Here is a 24863-nt window from a genome sequence, read left to right as displayed (position 1 = left end):
GGTTAGCGGGTTACCAACTCCCGATTTAAGCTGGCAACTTAATGGAAGGCCCATTCGTCCTGATAGCTCGCACAAGATGCTGGTGCGTGAGAACGGCGTGCACTCCTTGATCATAGAGCCCGTCACGGCTAGAGATGCTGGGATCTACACGTGCGTTGCCAGCAATCGAGCTGGTGAAAACACATTCAGCCTGGAGCTCGTCGTTGCAGGTAATGCCTTCGTGCTGAGCGCTGCAAGAGGAAAAGCGAAGTGCTGTCAGATGATGTGGCTGAGGGGCAGGGAGCTAAGGCGGGGGAAGTGCGCAGTAACGGGACTGCAGCACGCGTCTGGGCGGCACGGTTACATTCCGTGTTGGCCAGGGCTGGCTGGCACGTAACCTTCGGGCACGCATGTAGTGACGAACAGAGGGCTGTCAGCCTGAGGGACAGCTGAGGCCACAAACCAGACTTCATCCCAATGTGCTTCTTATTGGCAGTTTGTGCAGAGCTGTATCTACCTCTGGGTTGCTAGCATGATGTGATTTGTGTATTTCACAGGATGTGAGATTAATGCCATTCCATCCTTCTGGCAGAGCACTTCCTTCTATAATTAAAGGCTCATCCTTTTATGGAGTATGAAGGCGCACTGTTTAACAAGCACGGTGCAGCCAATTAATCTCGTCTTCATGCTCCACATTTCAGTTCTCCTGGGGGCTGGGGCAGGGGAGGAAAACACTCAGCTCTATTAGAGCTCACTTCTCCTTTATTAAAATACTGGTGTGGCTGTTGTCTTCAAAGGAATCAGGGTTGGACTTTGTGATTAATGAAGACAACACTTAAGTTTCCTGCCACTTACGTTTTTCATTACTGTTCTTTAGCATGCTGCTGAAAGAAAAGCTCACTTTTTAAAGACTAGTGTCAACATTTCTGCGATTTTTATTTCCACAGCTAAGGAAGTACACAAAGCACCTGTGTTTATAGAGAAACTACAAAACACAGGCGTGACTGAGGGATTTCCAGTGCGACTGGAGTGTCGAATCTCGGGGGAGCCATCGCCTCAGATATTTTGGAAGAAAGAGAATGAGTCACTCACACACAGCACTGACCGAGTGAGGTTAGTATGATTTACAGTAATCTCATCATGCATCACTTCAATAATGGTTGATCCTGTAATGCAACCGAAAAACTAGAAGATAAGAGTGCTTTGGGTGAACAGCAGGTCATAAATATTAACTAGTTATTTTAATACCTTTTGACATTTATTCAAACTTGCAGTCAGCATGGTGGCTGAGCTAGAATTAAAATGTTAGCTTTGTTTTCCAGCCTTGGACTTGAACAGCAATCTTTGCACTTTAAGCACTGTGTAGTGGTCTCTTCTCTCTTAGAACTAAGACTTAGCTTTACTTACAAGCCCAGGTTCTCTGCAGTAAAATTTCTCTATCTGCTGCTTAGCAGAAACATTGATACTTAACTCTGCTGTGTATTAAGCAAAAGAGCTTTCTTGAAGGACAGTACTGGGATAGCTAAATATCCATACCAGTGCAAAATCGTAAGACAGAAGTAGTGGAGACACTAACGCTCCATCTCTTCCTTCTCCCCGCTCAGTATCCTGACTGGTGGGAGCTGATGTGTGCTCCGTGTGGCCCAAAGTTTATTTATGCCCACTCAAGTGGATCTAACTCCATGAGACAACTGAGGGTTTTAAAATTTTATAAGAGGTAAATGCTTTATGCAGGGCTTTATGCACACTTTTCTCCAGCATGTAGTAAATGCTAGTTCAAGCAGAGTAATTGTGCAGCATCTCACTTCTGCCTCCTTCATTCTTCAGCACGCCATTTTCCCATGCTCCCTCTGGGAACCAAGGCAGCTAAATGCTGAGCCCAACTCTGCTACTACAGCGTGTGCGTGTCTCTGAATCCAGCTATGAGTTAGTGCTGGCCCTTAAATCCCCAAAATCATCTTTATGTAGAAATACTATAAGGACAGTGGGAAAAATGTCATTATATAACTTTTTTTGGATTGTAAAATCTTTAAGTTTGTCACCAGCATTTGATTGCATTTTGTAAAAACACTGAAGAAAAATTTTAATATAAACGTTTTAATATAAACATTGTAATATAAAAACTTTGATATAGTATTTAATATAATACTTAAAATTAATATAAAAAGGAACTCATTACTGATATGACACTAAATTCTTGGGTCTTCAAAATAACTACAAATATTTCAGTACCTCGTTCCTCATGTGAAATCTGTCGTCCTTTCCCCACAACAAAGTCTGGGTAAGTTCTGACATCCCCACTACGTTGATGTGACTTCCAGATGTCGTAACCTGTAATTCTGAAAGAGAAATTGCTGCATGTGGTTTTGCTTTTTAGTTTTTCAATACAGGATATTAAACTGCCAAATTGTGGAGCACATTCAAGGTTTTATTTCCAACTTGCTAATTTCAGAGGAAGTTTTATATTAATTAGAAGTGGACTACAATTAATTATAACTAGGATTGGGTCTGTGTACAAGGACATTTAAAAACAGTCTACGCAGGTTTGCAATTCAGATTGTAATTTTCTACTTTTCTTTTGTTTAGCATGCACCAGGATAACTATGGCTACATCTGCCTGCTTATTCAGGGAGCTACAAAAGAGGATGCCGGGTGGTACACCGTTTCAGCTAAGAACGAGGCTGGGATTGTGTCTTGCACTGCCAGGCTGGATGTTTATAGTAAGTGGCTTCCTTTTTCATGATCATATTGATCCCCCAAAAGCAATAGTTCTCCAAGTTTTGGTTTGTTTGCAGAATGGTTTACATGGGTCTCTTTTTCTTTTGTTTATAGTTTCTCCTCAATAATAACGATCCACATCAAGACAACAAATGCTCTGTCAAAGTACTCCCACCATCTTTCAGATATCTAAAGCAAAACGAGCATGCATGCTTTCTATTTTTGCTTAGTATATTATAGCTAATTAACAACAGATAACGGCATGATAACATTAATTTTGTGGATCATTATTACTGTTGCTCTGCTAGCACTTCCCTAACCTTTTGTATTCTTTTATCCATTAGTCTGTAATACACGGGTGACTACCAGAAGTGTAGTAGATGTAGTAGTAGTAGCCTTTCTGCTTAATTATTCAGTTTGTTCCAAAGCAGCCCCTTGTACAGTGACCATTTTCTTAAACTAAAATCCATTACCAGTCCTCATAACAAGAACAAAGGAGATGAGAAAATTGGAATAGTAAACAATAGTTTCAATGACTTGTGAATTAGAAACTCCGCTCAGCATTCTTCTGCATACAAGGGGTGGCAATGATTTATTTTCCCAAACAACAACCAGATCATTTCTTTTCCTGACCAACAACCATCCCTAGAACAGGCCTGTCACTGTAATATTAGTGCACAGACATTAATACCTTGCTGTTGCCCTTATCAATCATACAAAGAAAGGTAGAAAGCAAAGCCAAAAAGGCAAAGGAACAAACAGATACTTGATTTTTACTAACCACATTTGATGGTGAAACTAGATGCTGAGAAGAAAGAAAAAAAAAAAACAAAAAAAAACACCAAGGAATGAAACAAACTTACCTTTGATGTGATGCTTCTCAGCTGCTCAGAAATTAGTTATCTCCTTCACAAAGGGTTGATTGTGCGTCTGGTACGCTTTGTTGCAGAGGTCAAGATGTCTAATTTTTTTTTCTTTCCTTTTAATCTGTAGCTCAGTGGCAACAACAACCTCAGACAACCAAGCCAAAGAAGGTGCGGCCCTCGACCAGCCGATACGCTGCACTTTGTGACCAAGGACTAGACATCAAAGCAGCTTTCCAGCCTGAAGCAAACCCAGTCCACCTGACAATGCAGTCTGGTTTGGTAGAGAGCGATGATCTGTAGACCCAAGCTGCCATTTCCATCATTTTCTTTCAAAGCAGAAACACTGAAAGCCATTGCCTTGACCAATGATACTCCTATGTCACTTTATGCAAAGGCAGACACCTTCAAGTACGAAAGATAAACGACAAACACAATAACCATATATTCCTTTTTCATTATACCAAATTAGAAGAATAGGTAGATTATTAATAGAAATGTACACATTGCACAACAGATCACATTCACCGATTCCTTATACCTAAGTTGCTTCAGCTCTTACGAATAACCCTTTTCATAAAGGCCAACCTGCATCAGTGAGACAGATTTTACAGAAGAAAACACTATTTATCACTACTTGTCTTCGTAAGCCGTAAGTAGATGCTACACAATCTTAATGGTGCGAGACATTTTATTTGAGGCCATTAGATCACAAGCAAATTAGAATGTATGGTTATCTATAGCTCTGAAATGGCAATGCATTCTGATAGCTACAGTGAACAAGTGCAATATTGTAAGAAAAAACAGGAAGGGACAAGGAAAAGAAACGTAAGCAAATGTTGTAACTCTACAACCTACTTTTTATTCTACAGTGAAAAAAAAAAAACAAAAACCTTGCCTTAAGTGCCGTTAGTATGGACAATTCTATAAAGCAACATTGATGCCATAATTTAAGTTCTTTTGTATTTTTCCTTTCTGCCACCTAGGAGGAAGCTTACGTAAAACATACAGCAAAGATTACTTAAGCGTAAGTAATTTAACTTCTTCAAGCTAATGAAGAAAAAGAGCTGACATGTCATAAGTCTACTCCAGACTATAAATCTTAGTTACTAGAGGAGAAAAAAATGCCGGCAGTACGAACCAGTGCAGTAGGTTACTGCAAGTGGTGGGAGGGGGCCAGGGCAAAAGGTTGAAACTCTGCGGATTTCCCGAGGACAGCCTGTGACCTCGTAACGCTCCCATGGAAGAGTCTGAAATTCTAAGGTGAGCTGAAAACTAGGGAACGTATGTATGGGACGTCTGACTGTTTAGAGCTTGTGTAACGCGTATGAGGATTTTAGAAATGCATAGTAAGTGAGAAATGGGTTGAGACTGCAATAGGAATTCCAATGAAAAGTATACACCATAGGTGAGAAGCTCGCGTATCTGAGGAAGCAGAAAATGAAGATGGACAAAAGCACCACCACAGCGTGCGCCATTTTTTCTCCTTAACATAACACAGCATATGTCTTTGGTGGACTTTTTTTTTTTTTTTTTTTTTATTATCCTCCCTATTGTAGGCAAACTACAGCTCTTTAAATGGGTGCAGTCTGTGCACAGTAGATGAAATGCCTTAAAGCTACTTACAGAATGCAAGGCAAATCCACATCAAACTGGAGCCCTACCTAGTCAGACCTGATAAGGTAGTTTTAAATTAGAACCAAATGAATTTTGGATGAGGGGGAGGGAGGGATGGAAGAATTACTAGACCTGACAAGAAAAATGAGCATTTGATGGTACGAACATACTTTGCTATGAAAGGAAAACACTGTATTCCTTATATGAAGCACATATATGGTATCTTTCATTATTTATAATAAAAGTGTTGAAATCTTTTATCTCAGTTCAGTTATTCAGAAGTCCTGTACTTAGTTTTTTTTTTAATTTTGTAATTGTGTACACCATATATTGCATTACTGCTATACGTGTATTGCTTTGTAAGTACACAAAGTTTGTTTTGTTTTTAGTGACTAATAAACCTTAGCACGTAAGTTAGTACTATTCTGTGCAAGCTGGTGCAGGATATGACCAGTGCTGGGGATCGTTACTCTAAATTAATGTCATAGTCCGTCATATGGGAATAATCTGATTATATTCTAGAACAAGTATGTCATATCATTTGCCAAATTTTTCACAACTGTGACATGCTAATTTACTTTTTTTTGTTTAGCTTCACTAGCATTATTTTGCCACCTTTTATTTGTATTTATAAAAATGTACTATCATTACTTTGGATTGTTGTGCTGGTATAATGTGGGTTTAACATCAATAAATATTACACAAATAGAAAGCTTTGCTTCTGGTAAGACTATTAACTGTTTCACTACAAGATTTAGAAATTTAAATGTTATGAATACAGATGAAATGAGGGCTATACGAAACATCTACAGCTGACTACAATGTGTTTGTTTATCATAATGCTGCCCTTGTGACCCTAAATCTTGCTAAACAAAACAGGAACATGACCCTTAAATTCTGAGATACTTCTGCACAATGGAAGTACCTGAAGATGCTTTTTTCACAAGACGCGACAAAAGGTGTAGTTTTAATATCTAGTAATTGCTATATGACATAACCAACAACTGATTCTAAGTAAAGGGCACCATGCAAGTGCTGTTAACTTGGTTTAAGAACAGAATTCTGAAAAGGTAGCAACAAAATTAAGCAAAAAAAGTGTTAAGACTTACATGCAAAATCCTGAATGTTAACTAGCTTCAACTTCTCTCCTTTCTGCACAGAGATATGGGGAAAGCTGTAAGATAATCAATTTTTTCTTTTAGGTTTACATTTTAAGCACTGATCACTACAAATAATTATCAGCAATTGAGTGAGTACTGATGTTAATGACCTACAACTGAAGTCTATGGAGTTGTCTGCTTACAGTAATTTTGGGTTTGGCTGAGAGTGAAAAACTCAGACTGCTCTTGTGAGCTAGTTAAGATGAGGTCATCATCACTTTTTGCCTCTGTATATATGTACACATACACACACTTATGTAGTAAATCACATCTCTAAGCAGCAAAGTTGTTTTTATGAAAACATTCAGCAGTGCTGTTACTTAGTTACTGGGACTGTTTGGGTTTACAGTTCAGAGATACAAGTGTGGCACAAGAAAAGTGACATACTTTTCAAGCCAAAAAAATTGAATTCTTGGAAGCATCAAAGTAACTTTCAGCATTTTACTCTCCCTCCACAAACTCCAAAGGCAGACAGTATTATGTGAAAGCGTACTTTTAACGCTTTATTGGGGGGGGGGGGGGTTGGAATTCTAACCTTTTGTAAGACTGCAAGTTTAGCTATGGGAAGACTTCCAGTTATTTAGGAAGCTGATCAGTCTAAGGCTCGATACACCATTCTGGATGCTGACAAAAACCCCTTTCAAGCACCAAGAGTGACGTGCAAAATTCCACATGCATGAAGGGTTTTTTGTTTGTTTCCATTTCATAGCATACCTTAATACAGCATAAATGTTTATCCTGCAATTTCATGACAACAGCAACTAACATTAAAAAAAGTTTCCACCTCAGCCAACTGGAGGTTGGGGATCAAACCAAATTACAGTCCAGCATGAAGCCCCACCTGATGCACTGTACATGTAGTTTCAGTCTCTGTTACCCCTTTCAAAGGTCATTTTCATTCATTTTGTATGCTAATAAATGCCTCGATTCCCCAGATAGGGGGAACTGCACCCTGAGCTCTGCAAGCAACCCAAACAGATGTAATATATGAGTATGCCGTGAGCTCATATTACCCACCATGTAGTGGTGCTAGGATAACCAGCTATGGCTGTGTGACCCATCTGCCAAACCCACAGTTTGGAGTGTAGGTAAATTAATGCACAGTTTGGAAATGCCTCCTCAGCTTATGCATGTTTACAACATACTCGTGCCTCTGCCTCACAGTTCAGCTGTACACGCAGGCACTAGAGCCTGCTCATATTTTAGCTAGTTCTCCATACCAGGCCAAAAGCAAAAGCCCCTCCCCGGCACAGCATTTCTATTTGAACAGAACTGTAAGCACGTAAACCACATCAGTCAGATGAAAACACACCTCTTGTCCCAAGAACTTTACAATCTATTCCACACAGCACACAGTATTCTTTAATGTGTCTTAAAGCTAGGAACTGTAATACAAAATTAAGCTACAATTTGAATTTTAACATTGTTAATACATAAAATAATCCCATACTGCACTCAGTCTCTAATAAAACGTGTTGGAAACATAATGCTCAACTCACAGCAAAAAAAACAGATCACAAGAGGCAGTACCTGTACAGCCATGTCAGCAGCTATCAGGAGGAGGACGAACGATCTTAAATCCAACACTAGGGAGGAGAAATTCTTCCTTTATAAAACAACTGCACTGCAAATAGGTAAATCCTGGGGAAGGGTCAAGCCTTGCAATCGCTGTCACTCACAGTCCAGTTTTGTAGTAGCAGAAACAGGCCAGAAAACAGCTGCAGAACAAGAAAAAAAATCACTAAAAAAAAAACAGCACATGGCCACTAGTCAGAATGATTACATCATTTACAGCAGGAACACAAATATCACACTGAATGGATTAGGGTGTTGTTTTTTTTTTTTTTTTTTTCTGATTTTTTTTTTAATGATTTTTTAAACCTGTAACTAAATACATTGTCAAGCTTTTTTTATGATCTCTTTACCCAGAAATCACATAGGTATTGTACAAAGATGAACCTGGGGTACAAAAACGGATTGCCAAGGCCAGGACCCTTACATGTTACTGCACAAGGTGTTAAAATTACTTATTTCATATAATTATTATATAATTTCCCATACAAACAGGTAACGCATTGCTATCCTGTTGGAGGTGAAGAACTAATGGATTTTGATTTTGGTGATTTTTTTTTACATGCAGTATTTGTCCAAGCAACCGCTAAAGTTACTTGTAGGAAAGTGCCTGTCTAAAAGCAAGCCTGTTTTACCACACTATTCCATAGTATAATGTACCACACTACTTCTAATTATCAACCCACTTCCTCCTACAATACTTTAGAATCAGAGTCATTGAACATTTTTTGTCAAACACAATCTACTATAGAAGTTTTACCTTTCTCAAATTCAGGATTAGCTTAAGCTGTACAATCCCTGAGCTTTTATTACTTCACGTAATGTGTAATAATAAAAAAAGCAAAATAAAATGTAATTCTAAGCGTACAACCATTCGTAAAGCCAAACATCTTGAACTGTACGTGAATGCTGTCATTTGAGGTATGCAACAGCAGCAGCTTTCAAGAATTTCACTATGAAAAGCTCCAGATCCACTTTCCACTTGGAAAAAAAAAAAAAAAAGTGTAATTGCATAACATAGATTTCCAAATCTAAAAATAGCATTTTAATACTAAATAGGTTCAATTACTTGTTTCACTCTAGTGTGTTGTACTCAAAGAGCATAAAACAGATACAAAGCCTCAATAGAAGTAATAGAAGAAGACTTAATAGAAGCTTTCACAGAAGAATGAAGTAATTCTTAGCTTAATAAACATGTATTCCCTTCCAAGCATTTTTTTTTCAGAGCACCAAATCCATTAAACAACCAACTCTGCAAAAACAAAACAAAGCTTTAATTTATTTGATTATTAGTGTTTTCTTGCAACATACAAAAAACAGTGTAAGAAAGGGCAAAGCTACCACTACTAACTGTCAACACTATAATTGAAACAACAAATTTCTGGTCATCCTATGCATCCTAAAAATGGAGATGGGTTGATAGTGTTTCTAATCACTAATTCCTAGGACAAACACATCAGTTATCTGTCTTTGCTCAGGGCAACGACGAAACAAAAAGAACATAGCACCTTAAGTGGGGGGAAAAAACATGTTGATGACCAATGCATTTCCACAGCCCTTGCTTCAGAGTTCAGATTTGTCTGGTCTGATTTTGGCAGAAGTTAAGTCAGAATTCAGAACCAATGTTATGCTCAACGTGGAAACCTGAGGAAGCTTACACAGAGCATTACTAAGCAGTTACTACAACAGAAATCTAGTTCCTTCTTACAAAGAATAATACTGTAAGGGTAGCTCAAATGAAATGTCCTTTTTAAGAGGCAAAACTAAGTTCGCTAATTATGCAATGCAAGTAGCTGCTCCTAAATACTTCTCATTAAATAACTTCTTATGATCAGAACTCACCTCACATTAATAATCTGGTACTTTTCGCTCTCGCTGAAATGGAAGGACGCCGCCTTGATTAATCCGCGAGCAGTACGGGCACATGATAAGCATTCCTGAAAGCCAGATAGCACAGGCATGGTCATTAGAAAGAACGCACCATGGTGCTAACAGAAATGACGATTTTACAGAAAACATAGTGAACAGCTTTGCAGAAACATGCAGTAAATTCCTCACCCATCTAATATTTACTGATAAACAACACAGCTTTGCCATATAGCGGAAGGCTTAGCATGACCTTCACTCTGGTATGCTGAAAATTATGGTGAACTATAAAACTACATGTGGGCTCCATTCCATATGCCCTCCGACAAGAGCTACAAGAATACACAAAGAATGGATGCAGTTCCAGTCTACTGCTGGCAGAGCCATCTCATGATCGAAATTCATGCTTATAGATAGACTAAATGGCCTCTACATAAAGCACATGCTGTAACTACTGTTTCTTTTTCCTAAAGCTGCAGGAAGCTTTCAGTAGAACAATACAAGCTAGCCAAAAGAAAGAAAAAAAAAAAAAGAAAAAAAAGGATAAAAAGTCACACAGACAACAGCAGAAAGTAAAACACATTTTAACAGGTCTTTAACATTTGGGTGGAGATGTCTTTAAAATACAGTTTCCAATGCAGAGGTAAAACATACTTCCAGTGCACTTAGAATTTGAGATACAGAGCTGTGAGATTTGTAAATCAGAATTCACAGAACATCAAACTGCTTCACTAACATACATCAGCAATACCATATAATCCCTTTGCAGTTTCCTCTAAAGAAATTGTTCCAAATGATGCAGCAACTTCAAACCCATCAGCATGATACGCATGCAAGGCCACCTAAACAGTGTCAGCCAGCAGCCTGGGAAACGGTAAGCTCCATCCCTGCAGCTCCATTGGCTCAGAGGGGTGTTGGCTCAATGACACCTGCCCCCATGGCCCACTTACATCATTCTCGCTATACATGCCCACAGATGAATTCAAACATTTCCAATTATCTCTCTTTTCCCTTTAATCAGCCTTGCCTTTCTCTCCTGAAACGTGGTCTTGTGTTCTCATGAACTCATTGTACAATTGCTATCAGTTGAATGTTTTGTGATCTCTGTTACCAAAACTTCAAATTTTAACATATTGCTAAGACATTAATGAACAAGACTAATAGTTGTCACTATTTAGTAGTTAATGAAATGATTTAGAATGCAAGAAATTTAACTGCATGACTGAATAAGCTCAGTAGATGGGACGTAACAACAAAAAATACAAATACCAGCAGCCCCTGAAAACATGTCAAAAACTACTCCAGATGCTTCTTTAAGGAGTGACTTTGTATTATGAAAATGAGACACCTATTAAGCATACTGACATGCAGTGCCTAAAAGATCCAAACTTGGGTATGATGATACCAGGTAGGATTTCATGTTTTTTCACTTGTATGTGTACAGGGCTTAGCTAGCAAGGATTTAGTAGTGGGGGAGCTGCAGGGGGGCCTCTGTGAGCAGAGCCTAGCAGCTGCCCCATGTCAGATCAGAGCCAGCTCCAGCTGCTCCAAAAGGGACCTGCTGCAGGCCAGAGCCAAGCCAGGGAGCGACACTGGTTGGGCCTCTGGAAGAGCAGAGTTAAGGAAGGAATAAAGGGGAGTGAGAGAGTGGTATGGTGGAGCTGGGCTGTCCGTTGGTGTGAAACCAGCACAGTATATAGTCTCAACGTGTTTGGTATTATCATATCCAAACTGGCAATTTGTAGATTTTGGCAATTTACCGGCAAGTAGCCAAAGCAACCTTAGTTTTAACAACTAAGACAGAAATAGTTTTTATTTCAAAATATGAGACTATGCTGGTAAAGTACACCAAGGAAAGAAGAAGAAAAAAAAATCTATCAGAATTGGATCTGATGTATTTAAAAATAGAGTGGAAAAAACAGACTGTCAGTTCCAATGTTGTATTTCCATGAAATGAACCAGAAATATCACAGACTGTAAAAGATATGAACTGTTAATATGAAAAATAAAAGCATAAAATAATGGAACAGTTGTAGTCATAGTCATGCTGATCTAAAGATGCCGGGCACAGTACAGATAATATTTGTTACTAACTCGGCTACTAACTATCTACAGCAAAAAGAAGCCTTCAGCACATGAGCATATGGGCTGAAATTAAACATGTGTGGGTGAAAAAAAAAAAAACGTAAAATTGGGCTTCAGCAGAGGTCTTACTTCTGAGGCACTAAGTAGAGCCAATGCTCTTCAAAGACTTCTCTCCACCACTACATCAGCCCCACCTCTTCAAACCAATTGATTACCTGAATTAAGTGGTGCATCTGATATTGGAAAGCTCAGTTTTCATCAGCTTTTCTTAAATGAACTATATCATGCTACAAAAAAAGAGGGAAAAAAAAGGCTCATGCTACTGCAACAGGCAATAGTCACCTCAGTTTCATGCAAAACAAGCTCTCACACTATCACACAGATCAAAGGAGGAAAATTTGTCCAATAGCTATAATCACTGCAGTGCATGTTTTAACTGTACTTAATGTACTAGGTCGAAAGCAGGGATTTAGATACCCACTTTCTATTCAGATTTCACTGAGCTCAATATTGAAACCTTTTCCATTTTTGAAAATCACTCCTTACATCCACAAACAGTCCCCGTTATATGGTTTTGGATTTTACACTGTTAACAGTAATGCCAGTATCAACTTTGCATCTACACAAGTAATCCACTTCCCTGGAACTACATAGAGATATTAACCAATTCCCCATGTAATAATGCCTTAGGATAGACTGCCCTCAGGAGGCTGAAAATAGATCTCTTCATGGGAAGAACACATGAACATTACACTCAGCACATATTATATACTTCTGTTACGATAAAAGAAAGATTGCAAAAGCAGTACAGTTCCTACTTACAAGCTGCAATATTAAAACCAAACAACTAAACAAACAAACAAACCACTCTCACCAACATTATGTTTCCTGTTAGAAGCATCTACTGATGATAAGCAATTGCAATGCCAACAAGGTAGGAAAAGCTTGATGTAGTCAGTTTACTACAGCAAGTTCTAAGTCACAAATATTTTTCTTAAGAGAGAAGCAGGAGAAGTAAGGCTTCAATGACTGATCCAGGAGGAAAAAAGAACACGATTTTTGAAAAAAATAAAACAAACAAAAAAAAACAATAGAAGAGGAAAGAGATTCTTTAGGAACTATGGAATAACAGGAATTTCTAAGAGTTCATTCTATACCAACACAGTAGCAGAATGGTGGTACTTAAAAAAAAAAAAAAAAAAAAAAAAAAAGATTATAAAGATTATAAGAGAGTTCTAAGCAATGTAGCAGGTGGAAAACATGAGTAAGAACGCGTACCTTCACTTTCAATAGCAAGAGAGTCACAAAAATTCTGCATGTCTAATAAGAGAGTGGACTGAAGTTTTCAAAATGGAAATAAGAGACCATGGTAAGTCAGTCAAGCATAGAGTCCTATTCAAGAAATGCGCACACAAAAAAAAAAAAAATAAATAAAAATTTTATAAATAGCTTGGCATAAATGCTAGAAGCACATGATGGAAAACCTGAATTTTGTTTTTAATCAAGGACAGCGATGCAACAGGCATACCAGAAACTTGATGGAAGCAAGACAAATTAGGACATGATTCAAAATTATAGGAAAGTCATCAAACCTGATATCAATATATTAACTCATCAAATCAAACAGGGATTGAATTTCCAAGCCTAACAAGGTAAACACTGTTGTTCGACTGTATTATTACCACACAAACTAAGATGATGGCAGCAGCCATGACATCCTGCAGAATATCAAGGATTCTAAGGCCAGCAATGTAACTGTAATGAAAGATGGCAATTATCAGCAGGCTGGATAAATGTCACAGCAGAGATGCCAAGATTACATTCTTTTAATGCATGGTTGTTTCGTGCAGCCAATCAGCGACCCCCAGCTCTGGCTGTGGTCCCAAGACATGATTCAAAATGCTATTTTCAAAGACTGGCTATGTGATGGTAACTGACCAAGTTTATTAATAAAGACAGCAGTCCTCTACTGCAGACTTCCAAAAAAAGGAACAACATAAAGAAATATGTTAAAATGAAACCAAAAGGACAAGTCAAAAAATAAAATGCAAAAAAAGATGCAATGCAATGCATAAAGACAACACTGAGGTTGTATGCACTGAACTCTAGTATGAAGACTTTAAATACAGAAGCTCAAATTAAACAGGGGTAGGGGAAGCTAGCATGGGTTAAAAGCTACTAGAATGTAAAAGTCACCCTTCAGAAAAACAGTAGCCTAGCTTTAGAAGTCAAATGTCATTTGTCATTGAACACAAAGTTTACAGACAGCTTGGAGTTTAAAGGAATGATTTGCAAAAGCACATAAAAACTGAGCACCTTAGGAAAAGGTTCTTAGTAAAAAAGCCCCTGACCAAAATAAAAAGCCGAGTGCTCAAAGCAGGCAAGGACACAGAGAAAAAATCCCCAATCCCTGAACAAAACCCTATGTTAGTTTCTGGTAGCATGCAGGAACTTGGGTAGAACCTCAACAGGCAACTTGTTGGAAGTTTTACCCCTCAGAGAAAAACATCAGAAAGGTCAGGGCTGGGGCCTCTCTTGGATTCTTGACCACTCTTGGATTCTACGTCAAATCAAGTAACTGCAGCCTTAAACTTTTTGGTTAAAACTGATCCATTATCAAATGAGTGGAGGCTGGCAAAAATGACACCAAGCTTTTCAGAACTTCGTAGGCAGAAGGATAACTCGTTTTTAAAGAAGATATTCCAGAGGGATCTAGGGAACTACATGCTACTTACCTATTTCTGCACATAGCAAACTGCCAAAAACTGTACTAAGGCACATAAACAGCAGGATAAACACACCAAGGAAAGCCAGTGTGCCTTTTGCACAGGAAGGTCATGTTTTATAAACATTTAAGAATTATTCTGAAGACTAAAAGACCATGTGAGTACAGAGATCTAGCTTACACAGCATGCTTGAAATTCTAAAATTCACATTCTCTTGCCAAAACTATTAAAGGTGCTGTGCTGTTAAGAGAAATAGCCATATTAGTAAGTTGCTTAAGGACAGAACTAACGGTCATACTTTTCTAAGGACATGGATCACCAAAAGAATCCCACAGACACCTATGTTGGGACTAGTAAAGTACAACCTGATTTCTCAGACAGCAATTTCCGAAGCCAACTAAATACATACATATGTTTAAATGTGTGTGTGTGTGTGTGTGTGTGTGTGTGTGTGTGCGTGCGTGTATATATATATGTAGAATCACAGAATCACAGAATTTCTAGGTTGGAAGAGACCTCAAGATCATCGAGTCCAACCTCTGACCTAACACTAACAGTCCCCACTAAACCCCACTATATATATACACACACACTTCTCAGAGTAGTTTTACAAAGTAAACCATGAGAAGGATTATTTCTTTTAAATAGTTTTCAGTTCTCATTTCCATGTTTGAAGAAAAGAGAAAAAAAAGGTCTTTTAAAAATATTATTTTAAAGCTACAACACTTCAGTCTGGTCCTATATCATATTTAGTAACAAAAGTAAAAAAAATAATAATAATAATAATAAAATAACATAGTGTGCATTGTAATGTTTTCAGAAAATTATTTAGCAGCACATTGTTAAATTCTTCTAAAGGTATTAATCCAGGTTTTAATCATAAATATAAACTCAGAATGTTATTGCTAATAACTTAATGAACAGTTCCCTTATTAAACAAAATAGTAACAATAATTACAGTCAGAACTCACTAATACGGAATTATTTTTAGTCTAAGTTTGGTTTCTGGTCAAGATATGTCACACAGATTTAGCTCGTAAAATCCTAAGGAGAGGCATGGGCAGCAGCCAAGTCACTGACAGATGATTGCCTGACTAGTAAAAACAGGAGTCCCAGCTGTCCTTTTTCACCTTCAGCGCCCTCTGAAAAAAAATCAGCTATTCTCTGACCAGCTCTTCCTATCAAAGAGAAACATAATTAGCAATTATAGTTTTGGTGCAAAGACACGAGGTAACTTTTCACAGCATCTTAACACTACGTCTCATCAAAGAGGTATCAGTAGGATAAGGCCACCTGAAAGGCCTACCTTTCAGATGCCAAAGTGAGTAACACAACCCAGTGTCAAACTCCCTGGAAATAAAACCATTCCTTGTATTATTTCTTAATACATACCTGCAAGAAGCTTGAACATGTGCTGTTTCCTGGCACAATGACAAAATTTCTCAGCTGCACAAATGAAGAAAATGTCAGACTTTAAAGACTCAAAGTTATCGTCGGTGAGATCTCTTCTTTCTGTACTTCAGTTTGTGCCAAGACGGGAAGTAATTTCAAAAGCTGAACCAACATCTGGATCATGATGCAATGAACACTGGAGCTAAGAGAAGGTCCTAAACCGCATTCACAGTTTTCTTCAGAGAAGATAAAAACATCAATTGCCAAAAATCACTTGATCTCAGTAGAAAAGCCTGAGGTCAACCTTTTGGCAATTTTTCAGTAAGAGAGGAACACTCAAGATCATTTACACTTGAATAATTACCCTGCTTCAAAAGCCGCTTTGAATCAAATAAACAGCTATTTTATTGACTATACATACCTATTAAAGAGCATCAACATAACATAGCTGAGCAGAGCATTAAGGAAGATATACAACAGTGCGCCTTGACTTCACACTTTGGAACTGATACTTGTTTTCTCAACACGTACTGAGTCAGTGAAAAGACTTTTATGTGGCAAGCCAACCCTGCTCTTCGCCAGTGGCCAGCCCAAGTGTCACTGAAACTCAGAATAACACAGAATTAGCAACTCTAGTGACCAATCAACACTCCCTCAATATACTCAAGTGCAACTGAATTAAATAAGTGCTGTACGTACATTTACAAGTAGAATTACACAGTTTGTTTTTATAAAAATATGTAATTTTTATATATTACATACTATGTATGCATATATAATTACATGCATATAATTAAATCTTCTAAAGGCAATTCAGGTATGATGGAGATCCAGAATCTTCTAGCTTTGTAGTTTCAGTTACAAACAAACAAAAGCCAAAGAAAACTCTTTGCCGCTTTGTAAGGCCTGACTGATAAGAATAAAAAATTATACTGTTCACAGTCTAACATCAGCCTACATGAAAAACTTGATTCAGTCATAACTGCCAACCAATACTCGTCCCTGCTCTTTATTAGTCTTTGTGTAACATGATAATTCAGAAGAGTCTCCACTCTATCCCAAATTGGAAAACATTACTTTATAAAAATATAGCACTTTAAAAAATTATCAGGGTGTTATTTAAAAGTACCACCATATCAAAACCAGATCTTTTTAAAATTGTTACGTACACAGACTTCATACTATCAAATGGACTCTTCCACGCAGCTAAACATACACACCTTACTTTACTCCTGATGATTTATTCCTCTGACTAAAGAGTATCAAGTTAATCACGCATGTGAATCTTTAACTAATTTCCCTCTCATTAATCAGCATATATTTATAGGTTATCATCATGACATTTATATAGGTACTTATTCCAGGTAGTATTTAAGTCAGAAGCTGCAAGCCTCCATCTACAATTAAAGTACTCCCTGTAACATAAGGGGACTCTAGAAGAAATAAAACAGCGTGTGCAACTTCATGAGGGTCTCCAAATCTTCCTAGAGGAATTGCTTTCTTCAACTCTTCTTCCTCCAAATGAGCAGTCATCTCTGTGTGAACAAAGCCTAAGAGAGGAAAAGCATTTGAAGAGTTACCTAATCTCCAATTAAATTTCTCCAGTGGATTTTCCCTGAAATCTTCATTCTTCAAAGTCTCAGAACTCAATCCACATCATTTTAGAGCCACAAACAAATTTTTACCTAACCAATAAAATGTCTTCATTTTGGAACAACTGATGTAATAATCCAAACACAGAGATCTGTAGAACTCAATGAAAACATAGAAAAGGTAACTCTAAAATTGGGCTCAAAAACCTTATTTAGTTGCACTTTTCTGAAAAACAAAATATAATGTAGGTATGAAATCTCTGGCAAGAAATGCCTACAGCTTGCAAGTGTTTCCATTATGTTTTAAAACTTACTGCAGTACTTGCAGAATTTCTATTATAACCCTTATTTCAAGAATATTTCTTTACAATTTTGAAGGACAAATTTTTACAATTTCAGCTATCTGAGGCTCAATATTCCCATTGGTGCTTTTCTTTTCTTTATGAAGCTGCAGCATATGTGATCTGATCTAACCTAACTTCTACCTGCCACCCAAAATGGGAAGTCTCAGTTTTGCTTTCTACTGTACACCTCTGCCCCTTTACAATGGTTCTGGTCCCTTTTGTGAGCCATTCAAATCCCTAACCAAGAAAAAGTGTTCTCCCTGCCTAGTTCAGAAGCAGAATTGGTTATGTAGAAATCCGAAACGCATGACAGCTAGCACAAGGTGAACAGCAGAGTACAGAGCACTGAGCAGAGAACATCAAAAAAGACAAAAGAGATTTTTCCTTAAGGGTGATATTTTCCTGGAACAGATTGACTTCTGAAATCACAGCCTCATCCTCACAGAACTTTCTATCCAGACTCTGTTTACTAAAGGGAAAGACAGGGATACTTTCATGCCAGCTTCACACGGACATTCAAGTCTCTCTAATAACAAACAAGCATTCTCTATCAGGACATGAAAGTAGTTATCTGTATATAATTAGTTCTAATCCTTCCTTCTGTAAGGATGGCAGGTTTTGAAGGAGGAACAAAGAAAAAAAAGCCATTTATTATGTAAGAGTGGATAGAGAACAGGTAGACACATGCTCCCAGATTTCTCAGCGCTCCCATGAAAAGACTGAAGTTTTTTGAAAAAGAATATATCATACCTTATAAAGCAAACAAACAAGAACTGTACTTACAAAGGTTGATGAAAATCAAAATAATTTATCTTAGATTACATTCAGATGTAATCTTAGATTACATTAGATCAAATATCCAGCAGTCTTGATGACTACTTATTGCAACAGTCAAGAATTTAGGAACTTCCCAAAAACTAACCTGGAGCAACCACATTGACTCGAATTTGCTTTCTTGCTACTTCTTTAGCAAGAGCGCGTGAAAATCCAACTACTCCTGCTTTGCTAGCGCTGTATACGCTTTGACCGGAGTTGCCTTTAAGTCCTACAACACTTCCTAAAATAAAGAAACATCAAAGAAAAGAAAAGATTAAATGACTAATTTGAATGTTTGTTTTAGTTTTAAATTTGAAATGGAAAAGGAGATTACAAGAAAAGGAGTTGAAAGTGTATTACTAAGTGAACTTTATAGCCTCTCTCTGGGATAAGCAATCCCTTAATTATCTGTGATTTTTATGAGATGCGTGTATCTATGTTGAGGAACATGTACAAGGAGAGTAAATTGGAAAGCTTTTTAAAAATATATCATTGCACAGAAAACAAGAAACCACCATATTTAATTATTTTTCATAAGTAGTAGCTGGTAGATTTAGCTACTAAAAGAGCTGGTAAAGAATGGTAAAATTATTTTTTTTCAGTAAACTCTTGGGTGTTTATTATTGAAACATGCTGTTTAGCAACATTTAGAAGTTGCTAAAACTAGATAAAAGAGTAATAATTCATAAAGAAATTCTAAAAAAGAAATGCTAAATATAGAATACAAAGAAATACAAAGAAAATAGTCAATTGTAACAAATAACATTCAAGATGTTACACATGACAAACCTTTCTAGAAAACTTGCTCACACAGAATTCCACTGGAATAGACAAGCAACTTACCTATATTGACAATAGCACCTCCTTGTTGTTGAATCATACTTTTTACAGCAGCTTTGCATGTCAACATTGTTCCCAAAAGGTTAGTGTGAATCTGGGATACCATATCTTCAGTCTTGGTTCTCAGTAACAAGCCATCCCTGATAAACAGACCAACAAATATAATTATATACTGGGGGAAGGGGTGGGCGAAAGAAGAGTAGAAGGGGAATTCGTGAATTCAGAAAGTACGGTGAGAGCTATTATCAGCTGCTAGAACTTTACTTTCATCAGAAACACAATACAGATGAACACCTACTACTGTTTTTAAGATGCTCTCATTAACAACACACTAAATGCAAAAGCCCTTTCCATACTCGGCACCTTACAAGATGACAGTGTGGTCTAGAATTACATATAATCTTGTAACTAATAACTAACCTGTTGATCGCAGCTGCATTAACCAAGTAGTTAATGGGACCTAAATTCCTCTGCATCTCCTCAAAAGTATTTTGGACTTCTTGTTCTTTGGATACATCACAGCTAAGAGCCAGATGTCCTGCTGTACTGAAATAAAGGCACATGATAATAACAGCAAAAGAAGGTGAATCATTCATAAATCTTCTTAAGAATTTATAAACTCAATTGAAAAAAACAGATGTGGAACTAGTTATAACACAAGGAACCCATTCCATCTTCAGAGAATTAAATAGGCACAATTTTCAAGTACTATGTTGATTGGCTACATGACAACAGCATACAGTATTTTTGCCCTCCTGAAGTCAGCATGAGCTGATTGGTCTAGGTTCTGACTTGGTCAGGAGCCATGGATGAGACTGTTCACACCAACTCCCTGTTGGGACCTTGAATATTTCCTTGAATCTTAACTATTCCACTGGCAAGATATGAATTGTCACATACTTAACTTTCCCACAGAATATTGCAAAAACAAACTTGTACTGATATAACTCCCTCCCCCTGCCAGTTTCTCAGCCTTTGTTTTCATCCAGTTAAATAAAAAGGCTTATTTAATGATTAACTACTTTCACAAGTTACCTAAGCATTCGACAGTGAAGACATTATTACAAAGCAGCATACATACCACCAAGACTACGTGCAGTAGTTTGGGCTACTTCCAGATTTCTAGCAATAATCGCCAGGCGGCAGCCTTTCTGTGCCAATAATTCTGCAACAGCTTTTCCTATTCCTCGGGATCCTCCAAAAATGGCGCAAACCTTGCCCATCTTCAAAAATAATTCATAAATTACAAATCAAACTTGAATTTGAGGTCCAATATTGCAGAGGACAAACAATGTTATTGCCAGTATCATGACCCTTACTATTTTGCAGCATTTTTAAAGACTGCATTATAAAATTAGTGATTTTAAACATTTTATTCACCAAAAAAATAAAAAGCTGAACTAAATTAGGCACCACGTCTACAAATGCAAGAAATTCTTAAACATTTCTGAACTAGTGATAAAAATGCACATAATCTAGTATTCTAATACTAGTGTTATGATAACTCCAATTTAGTTGAAGAAATATGTGATTTATCTATCTAAAGGCCATAATACAACAATCAGCTGTTTATTCCAAGCCAACATACCAGTTGTAACTACATGTATATTGCTCTTGCACTATTCTGGTACTAAAGCCGTTTAGCCTTAAGGTCTCACTCCATCCTATCCATCTGTGCTAGACACCCAAACCACAACGATTACTTGCGCATGACTTGATAATGATATATTTACACCAGGTTAACACTAAGTTACGCTACTAAGTTACTAAAGCTATGCTTAACCACTAACCTTAGGTTTTGTTTGTTTGTTTTCCTTCTACTTCTGACAAAAGCAAATGTTTTTTGAGATGTGAAATGACTCTGAAATAGCTAGCTCAGGTGTCTAGGCAGGACTGTAAGACAAAAGTACTCCTATAGAATGAAGTATGTTTTTCCTGCAACCTCCAGTACCCGATCAGCTATTTAGGGACTTCCTGAGCCAAAGGCAGAATCTAAGTAATAGTCATGAACCTGTTTTCCATATATTTGAATAAATCCATTTTGAACCCAATCATACTTTGTCTCCATAACATCCTGAGGCAACAAGTTTCATTATTTGTGGAAAAGTACTTTGTTTTGTTCTTAAATTTCTTTCTGATTAGTGAATGCTCTGCTCTTCTCTCTTATCTTCCCCCTTCTGCTCATAACTTGAGCCTATGTACACTTCTGCATATTACCTTAATTCCTATATCCTCTTCCAGGTTTACTTAGCTACTCTTATGCACATGGAAGCCACTAACAGACTGCCCAAGCTCACTAATCCTGTCACCCTACCCTTTGCCTTATTTAGTTCTATTATGCCCTTTTCGATGTGTGATAACTATAATCACACACAGTATTAAACATACATGAACACAGTCAGCTCCTACAATGGCATGATAATTTTGGTCATCTGTGACCAAAACTTGCCTGAAGGAGCTGTCAGTCCTTTTCTATAACAGAAAAGGAAAACCCAAGTGCCTGGAATCAACCCATGCATCCCCTTCCCAGCTGGCAAATTTAACTTGGCCTCCTAGGAGCAGGAAGAGGACTAATACTTGTGCCTCAGAGGGGAGCCCTTTCAAAAGAATACACACAAAAAGACCTGCTGTGTGTAGGCAATTCTTCGTCCGTCATGACGGATCAATTCTTTTGCATAACTATCCACACAGACTCTTGCAAGTTCTTGCCTGACTGTTGCAACAATGTGGTACTAGGATTCTCTTCTTCCTCCATATTTTGTTCTTACCAGCACTGAACATACCTACTCTCTTATTTTTATTTAAAACCTGGAAAAATACAAGTTGGAAAGCATCTTTGGAAGTCATTTTGTCTAACTCCTTCCACCCACATGCACAATGTCAACTTAGGTCAAGTCGATCAGGGCCTTATCCAGTTGAGCTCTGAAGGGTAATCGTAAGTGTGAAAAAAATCACAGCAAATCTTGAGTGTTGCCTTAATCAGCGTATGGTACCTTTGCAACTCTTCAGAATCAGTTTTGGGGTTAGCTACAGTGAGCCATCGCATGCTGTTTATAAATGTTGTCAGACCCGTACGTGTGTTCCTTTCTCTGAATAGGCTTAGGTGTACAGGCCCCCAAAAGCTATCGGTGCAAATGAAGGTGCCACGAATTGTTCTGTGCTGAGGAGACCACCTCTAAAATCTATCGTTCTGCCCTTCCTGTTCTCTGTGAGAAAGGGAAAAGCCCGGTGATTCTAGTGTTTCCAGAAATACTCGGCCTCTTTGTGCATTAACCAGGTATTTACAGGGGGAGCACATAAGCCTAGCTGCAACGAAACAACATACAATCTGTGATTAAAAAAAAAAAAAAAAAAAAAAAAAAAAAAAAAAGAAAGAAAAGCCATACATCTTCTCTGGAGTTTGACTTGGGCGAAAAACCCGCAGCGAGATGAGTAACGCGACATTCCCTCAACGGGCAGACGACTCTCCCCTCCCGCCGAGCCCTTTTATAAAATTTTATTTTTTTTGCTTTCACTGCGGCCGGGGAGGCGACGTCCTCTCTGCGCACCCCTCTATCGCCCCGCCCCGCGCGCCCCAACGGTCCCTAACGGCCGCCAACGGCCCCTAACGGTCACCGCCAGGGGGCGCCCGCGCGCAGCCATGCCTTCCTCAGCGCAGCGCGGCGGGCGGCAGCAGCCGGCGCCCCCCTCCCTTTTCCCTCCCTCCCGCCGGCCGCGGAGGCGCCGTGGCGGCTGCCGGGCGCCCGGCTGCGCGCTCACCTCCCCGGGGCGTGGCGGCGCGGCTGGGCGCCGGGGTAGGGCGGGGGCTCCGCGGCGCGGCTGCCGGCGCGGCTCGGGCCGGCGCTCAAGATGGAGCCCGCGGCGCGTAGGGGGCCGCCCGCCCGCCCGGGCACGCCGGGAGCTGTAGTCCCCGTGAGGCGGCGGCGGTGCCACGGTGGCAGGGCGGGACGGGGCGGCGTGAGGGGGAGGCGGTGCCCGCTCCTCCCGCTGCTTGGCTGGCCCCAGTCGCGCCCTTCAGGGAGTTGTGGCCACAGGGCCAGGGTTTTGCTCTTAGCTCATCTTTATTACTGAAGGTTTTCCTTTTTTCCCCCCCGCAGTATCCAGAATTTCCGCACGGACTGAACACTCTCATCATGCCCAAACTGCTTAGGCGCACTTTTCCCACAAATATGTGAGCAAATTTCGCTCTTGAAAAACTTAATTCAACTTAATTCAGTGTACCTGAGTGAAAAGTTACGTCAAAAAGAAAAACAACACACCGCCCCCCTCAGGCTGGCACAGGGCTCCAGCTCCGATCCCAGGCACTGGCCCCTCCTGCAGTGGACTTTGGCCTTAAAAGATTTCCACCGCGATCTCTGTCTCTCCTGCTATCGCTCACTTCCCTCCATACACCCGACTCCTTGCGTAAGGAGTGCAGCCATGGAGGGCACCAGTCTTTCCTTCTCCACGTATCAACACAGTCCTAACTTTCCTCATTCTGCCTCGCATACTCTCATCCCTGTTCCCATTCACTATATGTTTATATACACTGCACAATAATACCTATGGCAATAACTTCAAGAATTTATCATTTCGAGAATTTATCATGCAACAGCCTCTTTGGATATTCCTCCTATTGTTGGTGAAAAGTATTTTTGATAAGTATTTCCCAGCAAATGTAACTAGGCTTTAGTTCATAAACATAAACTGCTGTCAGCATTCGGACTAAGAGCAAAAAGTTATAAACAGCCAAGATTTCCGTCATATTATGAAGTTATTCCTGCCCTAATATACCACTAACCACAATATCGGTTACTGAATGGACAGCTTTGAATTGTTGCCCACTTTGGTCCTGTGATATGGCCTTCTGGAAATTCACTGTGTCTACTCATATTTCTGTTCAGTGCACTGTATTTACTGTGTCGCCAGGTTTGTTTTGTTGGGGAAAGGAAAGAAAGTGGGATGTTGGGAGATGATGACAGGGAGAAGGGAGTGAACAGAGTCAGAAAGAAGAGGAAGGATATTAAATGTGGAAAGATTTTGCATAGTGATTTGAACTGAACTCTATGAGATAAAGATAACTAAAGCTCTACACTGCAGGAGTAGCAACACAGTTAATAAGCAACATGACTTGATCCTTCACCTGCCTTCCCTTTATAAGCGCTAAGAAGAACTAAGAAGAACTTATAGAAGCAACAGCTTTATTTTGTGAACACAGTAATTAGTCCTCAGACCTGAGACACATGAAAGTGAAATACTTCCATGATTCCTAATATCTACTTAGAAATATGTAACATTTGTGAATAGGAGGAGA

General features: G+C 38.8%; 2 protein-coding genes and 1 long non-coding RNA gene across 12 annotated transcripts in view; 1 reads left to right on the top strand and 2 right to left on the bottom strand.

The window, feature by feature from the left end:
• PALLD (palladin, cytoskeletal associated protein) overlaps positions 1–5851 on the top strand; it is a 192617-nt gene extending 186766 nt beyond the window's left edge. For 5 of the 6 annotated variants that reach the window (XM_084286645.1, XM_084286644.1, XM_084286647.1 and 2 more), the window contains 4 exons: positions 2–209; positions 927–1092; positions 2566–2699; positions 3691–5851. In XM_084286645.1, the coding sequence (XP_084142771.1) occupies positions 2–209; positions 927–1092; positions 2566–2699; positions 3691–3863 (681 nt within the window). In that variant the 3' untranslated portion in view covers positions 3864–5851. Of the gene's footprint in view, position 1; positions 210–926; positions 1093–2565; positions 2700–2811; positions 2863–3690 lie in introns of all 6 variants that reach the window. The other variant, XM_084286646.1, reaches the window with a different exon arrangement.
• Positions 91–3816, bottom strand: LOC311209358. The gene is made up of 3 exons (XR_014618404.1): positions 3561–3816; positions 2212–2318; positions 91–230 (listed from the first exon to the last, which is right to left on the bottom strand). It is a non-coding gene; the product is annotated as an uncharacterized lncRNA (long non-coding RNA).
• CBR4 (carbonyl reductase 4) lies at positions 3840–23443 on the bottom strand. Of its 5 annotated transcripts, none has more exons than XR_014618400.1 (12): positions 23330–23443; positions 20652–20793; positions 19991–20111; positions 19574–19710; positions 18837–18971; positions 16400–17528; positions 15979–16214; positions 12076–12147; positions 9752–9846; positions 7868–8055; positions 6287–6351; positions 3840–3965 (listed from the first exon to the last, which is right to left on the bottom strand). XR_014618400.1 is itself a non-coding variant. In XM_084286651.1 (6 exons), the coding sequence occupies exons 2-6, from the start codon at positions 20791–20793 to the stop codon at positions 17350–17352; spliced, it is 714 nt and encodes a 237-aa protein (XP_084142777.1). In that variant the 5' UTR covers positions 23330–23443; the 3' UTR covers positions 16366–17349. The 5 variants fall into 5 exon arrangements, 1 of the variants encoding a protein (XP_084142777.1); XR_014618402.1 differs by having other exon boundaries at positions 15979–16193; XR_014618403.1 differs by having other exon boundaries at positions 15979–16032.
• Positions 23444–24863: the final 1420 nt, after the last annotated feature.

Source organism: Netta rufina (genome assembly GCF_964035555.1).
Source record: "Netta rufina genome assembly, chromosome: 4".
Taxonomy (NCBI): Eukaryota; Metazoa; Chordata; class Aves; order Anseriformes; family Anatidae; genus Netta; species Netta rufina.
This window is presented reverse-complemented; position numbering and strand designations above follow the sequence as displayed.

Coding starts and splice junctions, on each gene's coding strand:
- CBR4 (XM_084286651.1), bottom strand. CDS start 20,793: ATGGGCAAGGTTTGCGCCATTTTTGGAGGATCCCGAGGAATAGGAAAA. Junction 20,112..20,651: donor TACTGCACGTAGTCTTGGTG/GTATGTATGCTG, acceptor ATTTCAGTACAG/CAGGACATCTGGCTCTTAGC. Junction 19,711..19,990: donor AATGCAGCTGCGATCAACAG/GTTAGTTATTAG, acceptor TCTGTTTATCAG/GGATGGCTTGTTACTGAGAA.